This window comes from Centroberyx gerrardi, chromosome 5, assembly GCF_048128805.1.
Source record: "Centroberyx gerrardi isolate f3 chromosome 5, fCenGer3.hap1.cur.20231027, whole genome shotgun sequence".
In the NCBI taxonomy this organism is placed as follows: domain Eukaryota; kingdom Metazoa; phylum Chordata; class Actinopteri; order Beryciformes; family Berycidae; genus Centroberyx; species Centroberyx gerrardi.
This window is the reverse complement of record NC_136001.1, coordinates 11,039,204-11,060,122: the sequence shown is the minus strand read 5'-3', so window position 1 is coordinate 11,060,122 and position 20,919 is coordinate 11,039,204. Positions and strand designations below refer to the sequence as shown.

General features: G+C 40.4%; 2 protein-coding genes across 7 annotated transcripts in view; both read left to right on the top strand.

Annotated features, from left to right (window-relative positions):
* pfkfb2b (6-phosphofructo-2-kinase/fructose-2,6-biphosphatase 2b) overlaps positions 1 to 20,919 on the top strand; it is an 85,848-nt gene that overhangs the window by 1,647 nt on the left and 63,282 nt on the right. Inside the window, exons 3-17 of one of the 6 annotated variants that reach the window (XM_078283753.1) lie at positions 160 to 256; positions 1,405 to 1,471; positions 1,708 to 1,782; positions 2,209 to 2,265; positions 2,419 to 2,543; positions 2,818 to 3,025; positions 3,650 to 3,796; positions 4,286 to 4,390; positions 5,118 to 5,247; positions 5,372 to 5,434; positions 5,557 to 5,621; positions 6,519 to 6,686; positions 7,399 to 7,421; positions 7,622 to 7,655; positions 8,177 to 8,323. In XM_078283753.1, coding sequence (XP_078139879.1) covers positions 160 to 256; positions 1,405 to 1,471; positions 1,708 to 1,782; positions 2,209 to 2,265; positions 2,419 to 2,543; positions 2,818 to 3,025; positions 3,650 to 3,796; positions 4,286 to 4,390; positions 5,118 to 5,247; positions 5,372 to 5,434; positions 5,557 to 5,621; positions 6,519 to 6,686; positions 7,399 to 7,421; positions 7,622 to 7,655; positions 8,177 to 8,242 — 1,430 coding nt within the window. In that variant the 3' untranslated portion in view covers positions 8,243 to 8,323. Of the gene's footprint in view, positions 1 to 159; positions 257 to 1,404; positions 1,472 to 1,707; positions 1,783 to 2,208; positions 2,266 to 2,418; positions 2,544 to 2,817; positions 3,026 to 3,649; positions 3,797 to 4,285; positions 4,391 to 5,117; positions 5,248 to 5,371; positions 5,435 to 5,556; positions 5,622 to 6,518; positions 7,028 to 7,398; positions 7,422 to 7,621; positions 7,656 to 8,064; positions 8,324 to 20,919 lie in introns of those variants that run through there. The other 5 variants (XM_078283754.1, XM_071899938.1, XM_078283756.1 and 2 more) reach the window with 5 other exon arrangements.
* Positions 14,236 to 17,544, top strand: yod1 (YOD1 deubiquitinase). The gene is made up of 2 exons (XM_071899949.2): positions 14,236 to 14,446; positions 15,607 to 17,544. Exons 1-2 carry the CDS (start codon positions 14,239 to 14,241, stop codon positions 16,302 to 16,304), a joined length of 906 nt encoding a protein of 301 aa, XP_071756050.1. The 5' UTR covers positions 14,236 to 14,238; the 3' UTR covers positions 16,305 to 17,544.

The following is a 20,919-nucleotide window of genomic DNA, read 5'->3' as shown; positions in this document are numbered from 1 at the left end:
GTATCTCAGAGTATCTCAGAGTATAGGAGTCCAAATTTAGGATCATTGGAGTCGTTCAAGTTGTAATTACCTGACCTCAGACCCGGGCTTAGAGAGATAACAGTGGTTCTCACAGCACGGTCAAGGGCAAAATGCTGACGTCGTTTGTTCATTTTGCAGTGTTTAACTTGGGTGTGTACCGGAGAGAAGCTGTCAGAGCTTATAAGTCCTATGATTTCTTCCGCCACGACAATGAGGAAGCCATGAAAATAAGGAAGTAAGTTCCAGTCTGTAAAAAACATGGAGAAAAGCTGATTATTTACTCCCATCATATGCTCTCATTCATTCTTTATACATGATATTCACATGGTATCTGTCAGTAGTTAGGGAGGTGGTAGCATCACTAACTATAAGCATTATATAATGGAAGTATCACGTTTCCCAGAGTCAACCTGAGTCTGTTTTGTTCACTCTGCAGCCTCCACTGCTGCATCAATGACTAAGCTGTTTTTTATCCAGCGTCAGCCCACTGTTTAAACTTTACCTTAGACTGGCATTGATCAACTTACCACACACACACACACACACACACACACACACACACACACACACACACACACAATACAGTATGAGCACCAAATCTAAGTAGTTACTGGTTTGTATTCAGATCAGTTGTAAATCAGTCCCTAGCTCTCCAAAATGATGAATGGAGGATAAAAATGTCTTCCTTTCCCACATTGCAAGTCTTATCAAGGTTAGTAATTTAAATGGGTTTTTGCAGCGCATTGCCTCCATGAAATTGTAACAGGCTTTGCTGTTCTTGACCGCATCCCAGTGCTGAACACTGACCTAGATATTAAACAAGCTGCCGCTGTCACTCTGAAGCTCATATCAAGCCCTTCAGACTGTTGCTTGGGAGTCCAACCTGGGTGAAATAGTAGTTCTGAGCATTTGTTTTTTGCAGTGCCTGTTGGGGTGGGGTTAACCCATTGGGACAATTCAGAGAGGGTCAAATGGCAAACCCCACCCATCTGGCCTCCAAGTACACTAAAACAAACAACAAACAGTATTTTTTGTATTTGACCCAGGTCAGATGGGTATATCCCTTATATAATACTGCAGAAAAGAAGATCTGCATCCTTGTTGGAATGTGGTTCTACTGAATAAGTCAAAAGCCTGATGTAGCAGCCAACAGTCAGATAATAGAAAGGCATTTGGGATCAAGGTCTGCATGATATGATACAATATAATACTTTGATTTCCCAGGAGTTTGTTTTGCATCATACACCGTTCTGTTCCATGTCATTTCCACATCACATGCAACACATACATGGGATTTGAATTTCAATGAATTTGGATTTCAGTGAATGAGCTGCAACACGACCCTTACAGTAGACTATTGCCATGTTCCTCTTCCTCCCACAGGCAGTGTGCTCTGGTGGCTCTGCAGGATGTGAAGGCCTATCTGACGGACGAGGGAGGCCAAATCGCGGTGAGTCTTCCTCTGTCTGCCTTTCTATCCATCTGTCTCTCTGTCTGCCTGCATCTCTCTCTCTTTCTTTGGCTGTTGGCTCATTTCCAAGAGCTTTAAAACATCCGGAACAGACACACATCTGGCGTGGGATATTCTTAATCCTAAACTGTCCTAAAAATCATTTCACCACAGGACACACACGTTACATATGAGCAATTGGATTGGATTTTTCACCTTTTGATTCCTTTTGCCAGGTGTTTGATGCGACTAACACGACACGGGAGAGGAGAGACCTCATTCTGGCGTTTGTGAAAGAGAATGCATTCAAGGTAAAATAAGTAAAATCAAAGTTTATGTTTTGAAATCATGTAATCTTCTCCTCTGTTTGCTTTCAATGGAAATTGGACTTTGATTTTCTTTATGTATCAAAGCAATGATTTAACAGACAGTTGCAGTAGGGCTGGGCAATTCTGCTGTCTAAATTGATGATAAGAAGGAAATTATATTTAAAAACTCTTGACAAAATGAGGTATGAAACATTTTAAGGAATATTATTTGAAAATTTCAGTTTTGTTTGACTTGATTTGATTATATAATGTGATTTTGCATACGTGAGCCATTTCGTGATCTATATTGATATCGAAAAAAAATCCTTATGATTATCATGATTTTGATTTCAACCATATCGCCCAGCCCTAAGTTGTCAGCGAGTACATTTCCCTTTAATTTAGCCTGAGCTGCCCTCTGTTCAACAGGTGTTCTTTGTGGAGTCCGTGTGCGACGACCCAGAGGTCATTGCTGCTAATATTCTGGTATGATCTTATGTCACCAACGGGACATTAAGGCTTGACTGTGACTCCCGGTCTGGGTCAAACCCATAACCTATTAATACCCAGACTATCTACAGTATTTGTTATGTAACAACTGTCATGTCATTGCTTGAATGTGTTAAATACCTTCTACAGGAAGTAAAAGTATCGAGCCCAGATTATCCTGAGAGACACAGAGAGAGAGTCATGGACGACTTCCTCAAACGTATAGAGTGCTACAAGGTCACTTACCAACCGTTAGATCCTGATGAATATGACAAGTAAGAATGTAGCTTACTGCTTATCTTTATGGATGTTATTTAAACAGGCCATTGCCACTCTCATTTAATACTGTTTCCAGTAAAAATATTACTGGCTTACTCCTGTATTATCACTTTACCTTACTAAGTTTTGTAAACTGAGCAGTAAAAATGTGTGTATAAACCTACATGCATCATTTTGGGGAATTACACCCTGCAGTTCAGAAAATAACCACTAGACGGAGACAGAAAACAAACCGTTTGATCCAACCATGTGATTCATTTCCCCACACAGGGACCTGTCTTTTATCAAGGTGATGAATGTGGGTCGGCGTTTCCTGGTGAACCGGGTGCAGGACTACATCCAGAGTAAGATTGTCTACTACCTCATGAACATCCATGTGCACTCTCACTCCATCTACCTGTGTCGGCACGGAGAGAGCAACCACAACGTTGAGGGCCGCATTGGAGGAGACTCGGGACTTTCTCCTCGTGGGAAACAGGTACGTTTGCCACGTCCTCTCCCATCACCCTCCTTTTATGAACTGTAAATTCAGTCTTATACAAAAACAAAAGGGAAGAAGGTGTTGTGTTTTTTATCACTCAGTGGTCATGTGATCTGACTCCACCCAATAGTGCCTCGATGTATGCCATTGTCTTGTGCAATACATTCTTCCCTAATGAAAGCAAGATTAGGCCGCAACATGTTGGTGCAATGTTCTTAATCTGCTCTTGCGAGAGATGAGTGCCTTGGACAAGTTTTTTGCTGGGATCTTATCTTATAGTATATTTAGAAAGACTTCCCATGAATTGTCTTATTCCAACTTTGTCAATCCAGTCTCTTTTGCAAACCAAGTTACAAGCTTCTCTTGGGTTGTCCTGGTACCTCAGTGGGATAAGGAGTACTTAACCACAATATAATGAGCATTTGACTCATGACCTTTATCGCATTTTTAGTCCCCTCCCTTTCCCATTTTTCCTGTCTCCTTCCACTGTACAATATCTAATGAAGCAGAAATACCATAAAAACCTTTTAATGAATAAATAAATAATAAATGATGGATGGATAGATGTATAGATGTATAGATGGATGGATGGAAACCTCTCTCTGTCTCTCTCACCCTCAGTTTTCCCATGCCCTGCGTGATTTTATCGAGGAGCACAAACTGTCAGACTTGAAGGTGTGGACCAGCCAGCTGAGAAGGACCATCCAGACAGCGGAGGAGCTGGGTGTGCCCTACGAACAGTGGAAGATCCTCAACGAGATCGATGCTGTCAGTACCCCCGCATCTAACCACTTACATTTCACCTCTAGTTACCTCCTGATAAGAGTCATTAAAGTCTCACGCAACTGTGGCTTGGATACACAGAAACTCTGTGAATTTTGTTATGTATTTCTTGGCCATTAGATCAGTGGGAAGAAGGGGCTTCCTAAAAGTAACAGATGGAAAATACAATCAGAGGAATGGAAGCCACTTCAGTGCAGAAAGTGGAAACTACAAAAGCAGCAACAAGGCATTTCGGCCCTCAGCCCTGAGGAGGAGCAAAAGGCCTGGAAAAAAGCAAAAGCTCAAAACACATTGCTGCTGTTTCTGTATAGAGTCTCTATGTACAGCCAAATTCTGTGTTCATGTTTTCTTCACAGCGATGCTAAAAATATTGTGCAGTTTAAGCATTTTACTTTCCACAGTGCAGTGGCATCCGTTCACCTTTTTTACCCATACCTTTGACATCAGCACAAACTCTTTATTATCCTCCTCCAGGGTGTGTGTGAAGAGATGTCCTATGAGATGATCCAGAGCTCGTTCCCTGAGGAGTTTGCTTTGAGGGACCAGGACAAGTACCACTATCGCTACCCAGGAGGAGAGGTGACCCAGCCGTACTTGTCTCTATTGTGAAAACAGGACTTTGTTTGTGTCACTGTGACACTGTCACTTAAAGGGGAATGCCACCCCATTTTAAGAATTCACGTTATTTCTGTGCCCCAGGACAGTTCAGTCAATGTTTGTGAACTTGCACTCCTCTTTCCTTAAGCTAGAAATCAGAGAGAAGACTCTTGAATTTCACTGGGATGTATCAGGGGCTGCTCCATAGACAGTGAATCGGGCTCTGACTTTGTGAAGCCATAAGATGCTAAGCTGAGGTGTCACACCAAAATCAAGTTTATATTCTACCATTGCTAACAAGTATAAACCAGAATTCAAACCTCATTTGGGTGCAAGAGCAAAAATTCATTCATTGTCTATGGAGCAGTTCCAGATTTTACATCACAGTCACATCACAAATTCAAGGGTTACTTCTCCAGTTTCCAGCTTTAGGAAAGAGTGGTGCACGTTCACAAGTATTGACTGAACTGTAACAGTTCACTATAGCATATGTGAATTCTTAAAATGGGTGGCATTCCCCTTTAAGGGGACGGAGGGGTAGGGAATGTGCCAGAGACTTGTGTAGGAAGAGATAAGCTCTATCACACTTCTATTGAGTTGTAATTCCTATTGGTCGCCAATAGAGGTTGATAAAAGTCAGAGATTACGTAATGCCCCTTTAACGTTATCCTTCTGGATGAGGCTGAACTTGTCTCTTCTGGCTCACTAGTCCTACCAGGATCTTGTTCAGCGGTTGGAGCCGGTTATCATGGAGTTAGAGAGACAGGGCAATGTGCTGGTCATCTGCCACCAGGCTGTGATGCGCTGTCTACTAGCTTACTTCCTGGACAAGAGTGCAGGTCAGAAAAAACGCAAGACAGACATCTACACAGGACACACGCATGTGCACAAGCTTACAACTACACCACATGCACACACACACACACATACTGGATCTCGTGTTTCTTTTTCTTCGTCCCATAGATGATCTACCATACATGAAATGTCCACTCCACACAGTGCTCAAGCTGACCCCTGTTGCATATGGTAAGTCTTTTACCTGAGACAATCCATGCTGAAGCTAGCACAGTTATGACTGTTACACCCTAAGACTTAAATTTGTTCATAATTTGCACGTTTCACTTGTTTTCCTCCTATTTTTCCCCTAGGTTGTAAAGTAGAAATGTTTTATCTTAATGTGGAGGCAGTGAACACGCATCGCGACAGACCTCTTGTAAGTCATTGTGGATCTTGCTGATGAATCATATTGTCGCATAAAATTTGCATTTGGCATTGTGGAATTAAAACCTCCAGTTTGATCATGTATGCTAAATGTTTGCTTGTTGTTTATTTATACAGTAATATATTCAAAGTTAACCAGCTAATCTCAGAATAATAAATCCTAAATCTAATGAGTTCTGCCTTGTTGTGTCTGCTAGTCCAATGCACTTGCGATGCAATCACACTTCACCCCCTATTTGTGAGGCTTTGCTTCCTTGACTCCTTTCCTCACATCCCCATTCTGTTCTACTCATACTTCTTTATTCACGCTCCAAGAAAAAACCTGAGAATGTTCCTGTTTTCTTTAACCTCCCTAATTAATCAAACTGGCTCGAGCTATGTCTGGTTATGTGAGTAGTTAACGTGGTAATATTTACCTTTATGGAAGCCATGGCTGATCACGCCTCCTTGCTTGCCTGGACTGTAATCATTACCATCACTCTGCTCTGGTCGCCTCCTGTCACTGATTTGTGCCAAAGGATTATATGTATTGTCTACGTAAGACAGTTGTGTTTGAGCTCTTCCTTCCCTTTTGAAATCTAGTGCATCTAAGTCTTGTCCTATTTCTGTATAAAGGTTTATTTTCTTGATTGGAAAAGGTGCTAGTTTGTCTGTCCTGTGCAATTAGGATTATAATTGTACATTACCTTTGTTTGTTGCGTGGTGGAGTTACATAGTGGAATTATTCCTGTTTCCTTTAAAGACTTTGGTTGTCTTACCTGTCGCTGTGGATCAATGTGGAGAAGAAGGCTAGTTTGTCTGGCTGTGTCTGGGGACGTGTCCCAGGTGTTGCTGTGTGTTCCCAGGTCTTTTTCCTTAACGCATGCGGTGTTTCCCCATCTCCTACCAGGGTAAAGTCCCGAGGGACCCTGCTCCCATACTCCGGCGGAATAGTTACACCCCCTTGTCCAGTCACGACCAGGTCAAGCGTCCCAGGCTCTACAGCGCGGGCAACCGGCCCTGGCTCCCCCTCGCCCCCACCCCATCGGCTCTGATGCCAGAGGGACAGCAAAGCCAAGTTAGTGACAGAACTGCAGGCTCCCTCTCCAAATCAGTCACCCGTAATTCTAATCAGTCACCTCCCACCCCAATTCTCACCCTATGTTTAGCATTCCCTCGCCTCACCTTTGGATCCTCTCGATGATTCAGTGTCTGTGTTGACGACGACGTGGAGTCTGTCTCTCTCTCTCTCTCTCTCTTTCTCCCTGGGCATGTTTCGGTTCTTGTTGAATGGGTGGCTTCCCTTTCTTAATGTTGTGGCTGTCTGTTCCCAACATCAGCTGTCTGTCTTGCATGACGTCTGTTTCAGCACTGGGCTGTCTCCAGCTTGAATATGCAGAACAGCATGCCTACTCTTCACTGAGAAAAACTCCTTATGAGTTACCATGTCAGACTTTACAGGGAATAGAAGACACACGTCGCAACAGATCATATTGTGATACAAAATGGATTGAAACAACACATAACCCTTACAAACCCAAAGCGAGAATAACCTCTGTTTAACGAGAAAGGTTTTAGCAATTTGAGGAAATGTGTTTTAGCATACCATAACACACTGCTTCTCGTTATAACATTTGCAAAAATCAGGATTAATCATTTAATACTTAAACTTTTGAAATGCATATTCATATTTGTGTGTGTTGTGTACTTGTTGGCTTTGCTTTGTGAGTACAGTGCTTCAGCCCTTCTCCACATTTCTATCTACCTCTCTTTCTCCCCCTGTCTTACAGCCTCGGATAGGAACCAGTTGTCTGTGAGTATTTTGGTGACTTTCCCGTAGCGCACCCTTCATTTCTTTCCCATAATTTTACTCATCTCATTGTAACCCATGTCAATATGCTACCTTAGTAGCATATTTTGTTATTTTCAACTTTCAATCTTTGGGTTTTCTCTAATCTTCCATTGCACTTTGAAATGAGAGTGAAAGATGTTATCTGCCTTGTTTTATCACAGTGGCCTTATGAAGAGCAATTTCTTCGTAATACAGGTCGTACACTTTATCATTCACTCTGATACTTTGGTAGTTTAGGATGAATGGCTGCATCAATGAAATCAACTTCAATGGAATTCATTACTGACAGTATTTGTTTATGGGACACTAAGATGTATTTAAAATTGTGGAAATAATGATAAACAAGTAGCCATAAACACATTAAATTGTGGTCGGCCTAATTTCATGAAATAAAATCTTTGTTGTTTCATAAAATGAAATGTACTACAATATGATTTTGGGCCATAATTGTTTGTGTTGAAACTTACTTAAAACTTATATTTTTAATATACATAGGGTCGAAATGTGTTTTAATTTTTCAATATGTGGTTAAAGAAGACTTTCAACTAATTTGGCTATTGATAGTTTTACCACTCTTCACATAATGACCTCATTTTTCAAATAGGAACTTAAGACTCCTGGGCTGCCTGGAAAGCTATTAATCTCCCACAAGTGGATTCGCTGCTACAAGGCTTGAATTTATGATCATCAACTACTTTTTTTTATTTTTTTTGAAGGAGTCCCTGTGTGAAGGAATCGACTATGACAGCCCCGAAGAAACTAGTGGCTGTGTCCGCTTCTGAATGATCCAAGACGAAAGCCTCCCTCCTCCTGGCACTGTATGAGCAAAAACTCTGCGGCCTGTGATACATCAAAAACTAAATGTAGGATAAAGTCAAAGAATGTTTTTTTTTTTGTAAATGAGGTTACAAGGTCATTTTCCTGGTCCTTTCTCTCTGGACCTCTGTTCATCTTTGCGCTGCATGCTGAGGCTCTGGACTGGAAGCAGTATTATTATTATTATTATAAACACCTCTTGCATGTGTGCCAATAGAAATAAATCAACCAACAGAACATATTTCAGACCTGGTAACAAATCCTAATACTGCAATGCCTTACTGTACTGTACATTTATAGTATTAGCCCCTCTGTGTGCCACTGAATGTAATGTAAACCAGGTGTGTAATGTTATGAAGAAAATCAATTTTCACCATTGCACATAGAACATGTTATCAGATATTGGCTATAAAATCAGTATGTACTGTAGATAAATTGGTGAGATATTTTGGTATTGTGGTTAAAAAGTAGATTAAAAGTAGGTACTGTGAAAATATTTTTATAAAGCAAGTCCGCTGATCTACCGTAGGAGTGATCTGTAGTTGTCATGCGTATGTATAGTGCATATTTCTAAGCCATAATTTGCTATGTCAATTTGGTTAGGATTGGAGAGAATGTACTGTAAAGGATCAAGTTCGAAGGAAGCTGAGACTGTTTTGGAAGCACTATGTTTCAGAAATATTGTTAACATATCTATGTTGCTGTACATATTGTAAACCAATAACAGATAAAGAAACCCTTTGTTTTTTAATCTTACCTTTCTGTCAAAACTGCTATCCACAAACCCAATATGTTGAGTCAGGTGTTGTCTGTCACAATTGACATTAAATCTATTGATCTATTGCTCTCCTAGCCTATATACTGTATACTGGAAGGAGTATTAGCCATTTGTGCAACAAAAACAGATATGCTGTTGAAGGTGTGTTGGCTGTTTTAGGACATCAGTCTTCATATAAGTATATTTGCTAAAATGTCAAATTACTACATGCACAGTATATCAGCTTTCCTTACATTAGGTTGAAAGGTTGTTTTTTTTTCCATTCAAGATCATTTGATTTAATTTAATGATGTTTGTTTGGCTGTGGTATAAGTTTTATTATGGATATGTAATTGAAGATTGTTGATAAGTTAATGTCCTGCTCCAAGCAGCCTACTTGTGCCTTTTTAGCAGATAATGAAAGTGAATTTGAAGGTGAGAAAGAAATGTTAAATCTTTCATTCCCAGTACAAATGTAGGCGACACACATAAATGAGCACAGCATGTGAAGTTGTCCAAAGGGAGTGAACTCTGTTATGCGAATCTGTTATCAGTTATCCTCAAGCTTATTTGTGACATTCATTTCATTGTCCCCAGTTCACTTCAAAATTGTCTCAAATACTATTAAAGAACTGAGTGACACATAACCCAGAGAGAATGTGTGACGTGCTTGAGCATTATTTATTAGGCTTCAGTAATTGAGGAGAGGTAAAAAGAGAGAGTTGCAACTGAGTAAAAAAAATAAAAAAGCCAGTTGCAACTGAAGCTGCCCTATTCTTGACAGTATCCTTTGCGTATTGGTGGCCTAAATGAATAAATTATGGATCAGTAGCCTATTGTAGTGCGTTTTCATCTATTAATATCGGAGTAACGTCCTGTTGAGCAAAAATTGTGTACGTCATGACGTATTTAAACACGTAAGGTGACGTTTTACACATCACACTGAATGTTTTGTTTGAGGCAGGGCTGCAGTTAACTCCAGGTAAGAAAAAAAAATAAATAACCTAATCTAAATTAGTTATCTCGCTACATTGTCAATGTAATGACGCTACCACTAACTGATTCCTTAATAATCACTTAACAACCAAACGGGAAACGCCTGTCAAAGCTGCCCAGCTAGCGTTATGCTACTGGCTCTATTCTGGTTTTTTTTTACAGTCTATGGCTACTGGGCAGGTTAGCATTAGCAAGCTAACGTTAGCTGGCGGTAAATAGATAGCTAGTCGCTAACTAGCTTGTCTGGTGTGTTGCTTTCGTCTGTCGATCCGGGCAAGTATGTTTCTGTCATACATTTTCAGGATAAATGAAATGACTTAGCCAGCGTTATGTTGTCAAGTAATTTGAAAGGTTGCACCAAATCATGCTGCTAATTTTTGAGCTTGGCAAGGTTGCCTAGCCTAGCATACTGGCTGCCTGGCTAACTGCTAACGTTAGGTTAACTCGTCAACGTTAACTGACAGAACAAAGAAATGGTCGCTGTCAGGTTTTCTACACTTTAGCTACTGTTGTGATCAGCAGTTTATTTGTCACGTGCGGTCCATCTAGATAGCAGCGGTGTGTTCAGCAAACTTTGTGCTTTCAGTACAACAATTGTGCGATATGTATTGCTGTAAGAGTTGTTGTATAACATTGGCGAACAACATTAAAGTTAGCTATTACAATCTAATATACATGCACTAAGCCGACCAACTTAAGTTTAGAGCTAGGTCGATAGTTGTCACAACAAGTGAATGACATTCGCTTCTACACCAACTCAGCCTAACTACTTCGGTAGTAAATGCATCTTATCCGAAAGGCCAATCCTCCCTTTAACGCTTAAAGGTTGTTTAAGCCCTCAACGCTGTCTTACAGATAAGGGGCGGCGCCATCAGTAACTTGCTAACTTCTCCCCTAAACACTGACGGATAAGCGTTGAATGTGTCTTTAGCTAACACTTGGCTGAAAATTACAGCTCCTTCCAAACAAATAAAGCCTCTGGCTCATTAAAAGCAAAAATTAATATTTCATAACCTACATATGTCTTCCAAAGGTTAATCAAGCTGTTTGCATCCTGGACGAGTTACTAAAGAAAGCTCCTGTTAGAAAAATGTATGGCTAGCAACCTCCCAAGGCCAAGTAATGTCTTCTAACATTATCACTCATCCTTTTTTAGATGATTTTGAGAATGCATTGAAGATTTGTTTTTTGTTCTTCACTTGTAAACATGCTCACACTAGACAATTAGGCAAGGATGCTAATATGCACAATAATGCACTGAAAAAAAAAAACTCACCTCACTATAAACTGGGCTCTCATTGGCTATTGACGGTCTCCGCTCTTGGACTGAATCTGTGATCCCCACACACTTAAGGCCCTGTGTAGATGTCAGGCTGTAAACTGATCGGGGCAGCTCAGATCAGTCTGCAAGTCGATCAGTGTGGGTATGATTACATTTGTAAACCCCTCACACTACCAGATAATCTGCGTGGACCATCGGTCCCGACCGAGCTTCAGATTGAGGATTCCCTTCCCGATTGTCAGCATGTCCAAATATGGTGTTAATTGGCCCCATAATCTTCTAGTGTGCCCTGGGCCTTAATCAGGCTAACTAAAAAATATATATACATTTTAAACACCTGTTTGTCACCCAGACAAGTTAATAATACTCCTGGCAGGCATCTGTGTACAGTAGCTGCCTGCCAGCCATGGAAAAACATTGTGCATATCTTTCTGTGTTTCAGGGGAGAAGTTGACAAGTTACCTATGGTGCCGCACCTGTAAAGTTAACACACTTTCAGCCCCATAACATGTGATTGATTGTGTTCAAAATTTAATCACTTAGGCTACTTCACTGTAGAGCTTTACCTACCTCCTGGTTGCTGGGAGCGCTGCTCTCCAATACACACACAGGGCCAGCTCCAAAATTCGAATTTGATACGGGTATCAAAACGGTTGAATTAGCCTAAATCTTATTATGTAATGCAATAACCTAAATGTTTTTGACTATCATATAGGCCTAATTTTTGCCGAATTCCCAACCAAATAAATAGCCTAACATTTGAACCGAGAATTTTTTATGTATTTATTTTTCTTCTTCACTTTAACAGTATAAAACTAGCCCTTATGGACAAAGTACTTTTTTTTCAAAATGCAATTTTACAATATAAAAGAAGAGCACACTTTGATTTAATCAAAACTATCAGATTCAAGACCTCATCATAACTACTAAAACTATTTAATAGCTTAGATTTTAAATAGGCTATGTAGAACTAAGTCAACAATACTTCACATTTACAACTGTTTCAAGAATATTAAGTGCTAGTAAGTTTTCTATGCATTTATGTAGAATGTTGTTTAACATGGTTTGAAAAAAGAAATTTGTCACCATTTTTTTCTTGCAGCCAAACACGGACAATTGTGCAGTGCACTTGTAAGTGCTTCATTAAGTTTTTAGGTGTTTCTGAACTTGGCAGTTATTTTCCTGTCACAAATATTGTGCCAGGTTCTATTGCCTTCTATTTTAGTAAAATGTATGCTGACCTTGGATCATTTCTACTTATTTGGAGCAAACCGACAGATGAGAGTGTAGTGACACCTGGACATGGTTGTTTTTCCTGCCTTTGGCAACCAAGTAGGGCTGGGCGATATGGCAAAAATCTTTATCACGATATAATTTTTTTTATCAGTTGATACCGATATATATCACGATATAAACAAAGTCATTTTTGTCAGGCTTAAAAATTACCTTTTGAATGAAAGCTGAAGATACCAATGTTATTTGCAGGTTTTTTTTAAATTTTCAATCAGAGGAGAACATGAAAATGAGGTCTACTGCTATTATGTCTACTGTAAATTATTATTTACATAATCATTAAGATATTGAATGCCTGAAATCTAAAATATGACAACTCACATGATTTATAAAGATTCCTTCTGAGCCGACGCTTGAAGCTCTCTCCAACAGTAGGCTACACTCATTCCTTTCTTTGCCCTCCTTCCACCACTCTTCTCAAATCCAGCAACCAAAACAGAAAGCACGTGTAGGATTTACAGCAACACCGCAATGCGAGGCAGGACTGCGCTTGAAGCGCTGGTGCTGAGCGCTTTGGCAGCACCAGGTGAGCGCTGGAGCGGGGAGATGAGAGGACGTCTCCGGGTGTTGTTGCTATGATAAACGTTAGCCTAGCTAACGTTGGCTACAAAACGGCAGGATGCCGGCTCTTGGTCCCGCCCCTGCTTCGTCCTCATTGGTTGGTAGAACTCTGAAGTGACATTGATGAGCGGTGCGCCAGACAAAGTTGAAATGGTTTCAACTTGAGAACAGCCTCACGGCGCTAAATAGTAATGGAGCTAAAAAGAGGCAAGGTACCCGTTTTGGGTCAACTTTTCCATAGGAAATAATGAAGAAACAGCGCCAGCGCCTTCTTTCACAGGTCTTTGGTGTAACCTAATGTTGTTCCAAGGCTTTCTCTCCGCTGTGTGGAGTTGCTACTTAACCAAGCAATGATTTCTATTGACCTTTCTATCGAGTATGTATTATGTTTATATTGAGTATAAGTTCTATCGCGATAGATATCGTTATCGTTTTATCGCCCAGCCCTACAACCAAGCAAGCCAATCAACAGTCATTTTGGGTTTAGAACAGGTATGGTGATTGGATGAAAGACGATGTAACATTAACCATTAAAGTACCGAACTTGGGAACTGCTTTAACATATTTTGGTAGTCTGTAGTACAGATGTGTTTTGGTTGCCAACCATTGGTACCCAGTACAAATGAACGGTCACATCTTGGGGCTGTTGGGGTTATCCTCAGCCCTATGTTACACCAACTGTATTGGACAGTTAAATCAATAGCTGTGAACATGAAAAGGTCTCCCTTGAAACCTAGCTCTTCAACAGGGAACTCGTGCTTGATTCTGGGATTAAGGAGGCACTCTCTGGAGATGCTCTACTGACAGACTGGTAAAGTTCTGATTGGACAATTGACCTTTTACACCCAGTTTCATAGTATTTCTGGGTCCATAACCTTAGAAAATCCTTCATGGTATTGTCACAGTCTATACAAAGTTGATCTCAGAAGAAAGTGTGCTCTTCTAACATCAACTATTAAAGGCTCTCTTGTTACCAGGTGCCCTGGTGGTGAGCAAAGTTCCATACCATAAACTTGCAGTGTTAAGGATTTGAATTTAGTTCAGATTTGTTGTCGCATATCTTCCCAGACAGGATGTTGCGGCTTCGTTGTAAGACCAAAAATGGGAGCCACATAATGCAAGGCTTGACTCATCAGTCCTGTGTTCAAGAGCTGAAGAGCAAAGTGGAGGAGTTGACTGGAATCCCCTGCGACGTGCAGAAAATTATGGTTGGGTACCCTCCCTCCAGCCTTGATCTTCGAAATGGAGATGCTCATCTCAAGGACTACCCCATCAAATCAGGTAGGCTCTTGTCACACTCAACAAAAATGTGCACACAACTTGGATCAAGTTCACACCCTTTATATTTTCTTTTTATAGACCCCATGAAATGGCATCTTTACTTCCTGGATTTGATGCATTTCCTGTTGAAACAGGATGTTGGGACGGGACATAACGCAGTGAGGGATCATTCAAAAGTCTAAACCAATGGAATATGAGTCAGGGAGAGAAAGGCAGTTTTATTGCAGAAGGGTAGGATTGTTAAAAAATCTGATGGTTTTATTGGTGAGAAAATTATATTTACGCCTACTAGTGCAGCATGAGGTCACCATTAAAGATGTTGTGTTTTCCAGGAAGTAGCCTAAAAGTAATGGAAGTTCATTTCATGGGGACTTTATACATTTTGCCCACTCTCTTTACCAGATGTGTCACAATCACAATAGCTAGGTTTCCATTGAAGTAGCCTAATTTTTCAAATTATGATGTATTAAATTAGAAAAGCTGAATGGAAACTGCAAAATGTGATAAAATTTCCTCAATATCACAAAATAGCTTTTACACTTGCTTGAAGAGGAAATGTTTTTGTTGAAGAAATTATAGCCTACAATAAATAATAAAGGCAACTTACTGGTCAAATAATGACGTAGGCTTGGCATGATCAGCCCAACGAACGGTTTAATTTCACTGAACAGCAGTTCCAAAGTGGCTTTGGACTGTAAAATATGTGTCCATCACATCATACCTGCTGTCACTCCCATGTGCAAGGAGCCCATTGTGGTTGTATGGCTATTAGTTGGTCCAATAGAATATTGCCATGTGCAATTCTTTTGTTTTTGGCCAACATTAGATTACATTAAAGAACAATAACCTGCCCAAAACTAATCAATTCTTGAAAGATTCTTTCCATTTTTTTGTCATTCAGGAAGCCCTTTTTATTCAAGTCTTCAACCCAGCTCATGGAAACGCACCTAGTTTGCATTCTATTGCATTTCAAAAGTTTGCATAAAATTCACTTGCTAGTTGGATAGCTAATAACTTGTAATAAGTATAGGCTAACTGTAGTATAACTTTGAGTTCTTAAATTGCCAGCATTATAATCAGCAGTAAGTCATGGTTGAACTCAAGCCTGAACTGTGCTCTGTCATTGGCGTGTCACTCAAGACATGATTCATCCTTTGCAGGAGACACACTCATCGTTGAGGAAGAGAAAAACAAACCAAAGCCTCAGGATCATTCCACTGTGACTAAAGCACCGCGGCTGGAAGCCTCTCCAGTGCTGGCACGTCGAGTGGTTCCAGCCGACAACTCCTGCCTCTTTACCAGTGTGTCCTATGTGGTGGAGGGTGGTGTGTACGACCCCGCTTGCACTCCTGAGATGCGAGGCCTCATCGCCCAGATCGTGTCAAGCGACCCTACTGCGTACTCCGAAGCGGTACTGGGAAAGACCAACGAGGAGTACTGCGCTTGGATAAAACGTGACGACACGTGGGGAGGAGCCATCGAGGTGTCCATCCTGTCCAAGTTTTACCAGTGTGAGATCTGCGTGGTGGACACACAAACGGTACGTGTGGACCGCTTTGGGGAGGACGCTGGCTACCACAAACGCGTGCTGCTCATCTACGACGGCATCCACTATGACCCGCTGCAGAAGGAGACGCCCGGCTCCGATGCCCCGCCCCAGACTATCTTCTCCACCACGGACGACGTGATCCTGGCCCAGGCCCTTGAGTTGGCAGATGAGGCGCGGCGCAAGCGGCAGTTTACGGACGTTAACCGCTTTTCGCTGCGCTGCATGGTGTGCCAGACAGGCCTGGTGGGACAAAAGGAAGCTCGCGAGCATGCCAAGGAGACAGGCCACACCAATTTTGGTGAGGTGTGAAGCGTCCTTTGTCTTTCTCCCCCTCACAACTACAACCACCACCAACCCCGTGCCCACAAGTCTGGCAACTCTCTGTTGGTCTGTCTGTCTGCTTGTGTGATCCTCTACCTCACATCGTCCAGCGACATCTAGGGAGAATCTGCAGACACTGTGTTCAGCCTCTAACCCGTTCAGTATTACTCTCAACTGCTGTCAGTTCTCAATTTCAATATAGCTACCATCATTTTAGCCTGTTTGGAGATGGTTTCAGCTCCGTTGAACAGATCTAGGTCAAGTAATATTTGCAAATAATTCTTAGGATTTGTTTTAATTTGATTGGAGTACCAGATGGGTGGGTTTTACTGCATCAGGACAAACCAGATAGTGGCAGGGATATGTTGCCATTCACAGAAAAGTGTACCAAATTGACTTTCCCCACTATCTGGCTCTCCAAATAGGTTAAAACCACTAAGAGTTATTTGCACCATTTATACAATGTGGCCCTATTCACTGTTGTCTTAAGCTCAGCACACCAAGGTTGACTGTTATTCATCCCGTTGCTTATGTAGCATGTATTTATTCTGCTTGTTGATTGATGGATTTCAGAATCTCTTCCATTACTCAAAACTCATGCTTTGGTTAACTTGTGCTGAAGTCTGACCTGTTAAGCACAATTTGGTTTTATGCTAACATAGACTAGTCTCTATACAAATGTGCTTCTATTGCAATTTGTATTTCTTGTGACAACCATTTGAATTCACACAGCAATGAGGCCATTTAGATTGTGGTTTGAAATCTAAGCTATGTACAATATCATATTGCAAATGGTCATCCAGAATAAGCTTAATTACTTAAGTGGGACATTATTTTTTATTTTTGTTGTGTTATCGTTTACTGGTAGGATTATGTTAAGGTTAACAGAAATTTACAAAAAATAATGGTGCTGAAAACAAAACATCTGTAGCATTTTTTTTCTTCTCTTCATGGATATGACAGTTTTTCAGGAGTGTGATATTTTAAATCTAGTGTGTGGTTTTCAAATGTTATCATGCTGTTTGAAATTAATGATTTTTTTGTTTTGTTTTTAAAATTTAGTTTTTGTCTTGTTTTTATTGCGCCATATTTTTGAAAACACAAGTGTGATGAGTAGTGTTGGAGAAACCTCCGTCAGAACACAAATCATGGTGAGAGGATAAGGTGTGTAGACTAGAAAGCTGATTAGAATGAGTGAAAGAATGTAATAAATGCTGTATGAGATCAATTCTGTTCACTCAATGTATTCACTGTTCAGGGGCCTCATTTATAAAACCACGTGTAGATTCCACACTAAAACCATGTGTACGCTTTCTGTCACGCAGAAGTTTCCCTTTATAAATCTCAATCATCTTGTAATTTTGCGCACATGAACGAGCCTCACATCCCGTTAACTCCCCCAATTAGCCAAAAATGGTTAATGAAACTCCCTTCATGAATATTGATATGCATGTAAATGTGCTTATCATCTTTTTGTGAGAAAATGGCATAGTCGGAGCACAACACGAAAAAGATAAATTTCAGAGTGTGAAATTGAAGTGCTTGTTGGGAGGTTGATGTATTGTTTGGTGGCCTCAGTTTGGGTATCACCAACCATAAAAAGTCTGTTGATTGGCAACATGTCACAGCAGCAGTTAACGCTACCAGGTCCAAGAGCCGGACCTTTATACAAAATAAAAATAAAAAATAAATGGTCCAATATAAAGGTTGCCAACGGGACACCAGAGCTCTCTCCCTTTGATTAGCGTCCCACCTCAATAATGGGAAACGCTAATTAGTGGCATTATGCCAGAAAAACAGGGCGACTCCGATGCAACATTAGAGGAAATTGAGGGTGCTACAGGAGACCGAAATATCCTTAATGTGCCTTTTGTTTTTGGGAAGAGTGAATGTAACCATGCGTTCAACCATTAATACTAATTTTATTCGAGTAATAAAACGCATAGTAGACTTAAGAACAGACAAATATTTTATTCTCATTTTCTGCCATTACGCATCGTTATGCACCATAATTGCAAGCCCTTTTATATACTTGTGACATTCAGTCCAATTGCTTTGAATTTGTAGCACTTAATTGGGACACACAAATTATGAGCCCATAATCAAAGTTCACTGCAAATAGGGAGATGCTTTTGAGTTAACTAGATGGTGTTTAGACTAAAGCAACAAAAAGCCTAAATGATTAAAGCCTTCATTTTCCTCTCTGATATTAGAAGTCTGTGTAATTTGATATGGAGCATCAAGAATTGATTGAAAGTGTCAGAACATTTCCTTTGCCGTGAGTCACCATTTCTTTGTCCAAAATGTGTGTACGCATGGGTCAAAGTTTCCATAAAGGTACGCACATTGTCACGTCATGATTGGTTTTTAAAAATCCCCGCGTACGCATCTTTCACTCTCTGATTTGTGCGTACGCAACATTTATAAATGAGGTCCCAGGTAGGCTACTGTCCACACATCATGTGCTTTGCTTATCAACATTCACTTTTACCTTTTCAAGTGTTTTTAGCTGCAACCAGCAGCTAGTATTATAAGTCACTGTCAGTGGGTCCCAAATATTTCCAGAAACTTGACTGCGCATGTGCCATTGCGGAACAAAGCTATAAAGACTATGACTATGAGCCTGATTGCTGCATCACTTTGAGTTAAGCTTGGTTGGTAAAGCACAGGTTTGCCACACCAGTGATCCCAGGTTCTAAATTGACTCTAGTGAGTCAATTTAGAGCCAAGCTGCTCGCAGTTTATCATGAATTACTTGCTTGATCATTTTTCTTCTCATATTTGCAGGCCAATACTAACTCTAGATTTGGTGTTGGAGAACTGTGAGCAAATGTAATTTACCCATGTTGGTGTACTATGTGGTGCATGCCATCAGAAGAAAACTGCCACTCTGTTGTACTGTACAATGTTTGCCACGATTAGGGCATGTCATCACATTTTCAACTGGAATCAGGCATCATCTCATTGCTTAGTCCTTTGATATGCACTGCCTACAAGGATTGAGCACGCACTTACTCAGTTTTGTTAGACTTGAGCTAAAGGAGAGTTAGTTGGAGGAGGCCGTGAAGATCTTTGTACAATTTGTTAAGCCTGTGACTCAGTTTGTGTCATTTCACCTTTCTCCCTTGTCAAAAGCAATAGGACAGGCTCATACCACAGGATTTGGCCCATTCAGCCTACACTGAGCCATGATCTTACACTAATTTAGAAAATAGTGCAAAACTATTATAATTTTTCTCAGCTCTGTTGTGTGCAGTGGCAATATTGGAGGTCAATTGTTGCAAAAAAAAAAAAAAAAATCTTAAGTTTGACAGTGGAGGAGGTGATCAGGGTTTGCTGTCATAACTTCTCCTTGGTTCAGAGGAGAGAGGGTATAAGGAATTAAGGAAAGGCAAAGCAAAAATGTGAAATTATTTTTTGTTTGAACACTAAGTGATTTTTTTCCTTGTGTTTACTAAAATAGTTAATTTTAACAGATTATGCATTAATCAGCTTGCATAAAAGTGAAACTATAAAACTATAAAAATGGCTTTGTTGTATTTTGTATTGCCCACTGTATTTGCTGGGTCAGTGGTTTCTGAAGCCTGTGGTATATACATGATCAGATATGGATCTAGGGCAAGGTTCCTGTGGGTGGCGTGACTCCTGCAGAACATTTATTTTTCCCAAGTTCTCATGAATTTTCAAGGACACTAACAATGAATGTTGCACACAAAGCACTACAGAAAAACTGGATTTACTTGATTTTTTTTCAATGTTGTGTCACGATAAAAAGCTATAACCTATGATGATGTGTATGAGTGGTTTTGTCTCGACTATTTCCAATTTAACCCTTCTGTTTCATATCTGTAATTGTTTTCTTTGCTGTTCTAGTTTGCTCTTTACAACCAGTGTTTTATTAGGCTACTAGAAGTGACTATCCAGGATGATCTCTTGAAATAAATCCCAGTCACCTGAACGAGACTCATGCCATTGCAGTGGGATTACACTACATGTTATTTTAAGGAACATTTACCCTTTCATAATAGGATCATCCTTAGTACCAAAGCCATTGTAAAGAAAGCATGTGTGAATAAAGAGTTAACTTTAAGGGTAGGAAAAAAAATGTAAAGAGCTGGGATAGGTTATCTGCTTTGCAATTGGCCTTCAGACCTTAAGTTGCCCATATTTTTGAACAGGTTTAACAAGGCATATGGCTTTGCATTGCAGACCTCTATAACCTGAGGAACCTAAGCTAAATTATTCATAAACTGCATACCACACCCACCCCCCGATTAGTTTTCATCCTAATTAGTCGCCCTCTTTTTCAGTTGACTCGGCCAAACACTAAACTAGCTTGGGTGAGACGTTTCGTTTTTCTGGGTGGAAACCAACCAACATCAACGGTTTCTCGTTCCGAAGCAGTGAATTTACCTGGACTTTGAAGAGATGATACATTGATACATTTTTTTTTTTTTTAAGGGGGGCGGTATAACAGCAAAGTAGTGTATCGATTACTGCTCCCAGTGAGTAATAAGTAAGGTATTTACATTACTTTTGAAATGAGTAACGACTGAAGCATTACTTTTTTGAGTAAGGAGCCCAACACTGCCTGAGGGTTAGC

Excerpts from the sequence above, each read along its gene's own strand:
- yod1 (XM_071899949.2), top strand. The coding sequence starts at position 14,239 with ATGTTGCGGCTTCGTTGTAAGACCAAAAATGGGAGCCACATAATGCAA. Across the intron at positions 14,447-15,606 it reads GGACTACCCCATCAAATCAG|GAGACACACTCATCGTTGAG; the intron begins GTAGGCTCTTGT and ends CATCCTTTGCAG.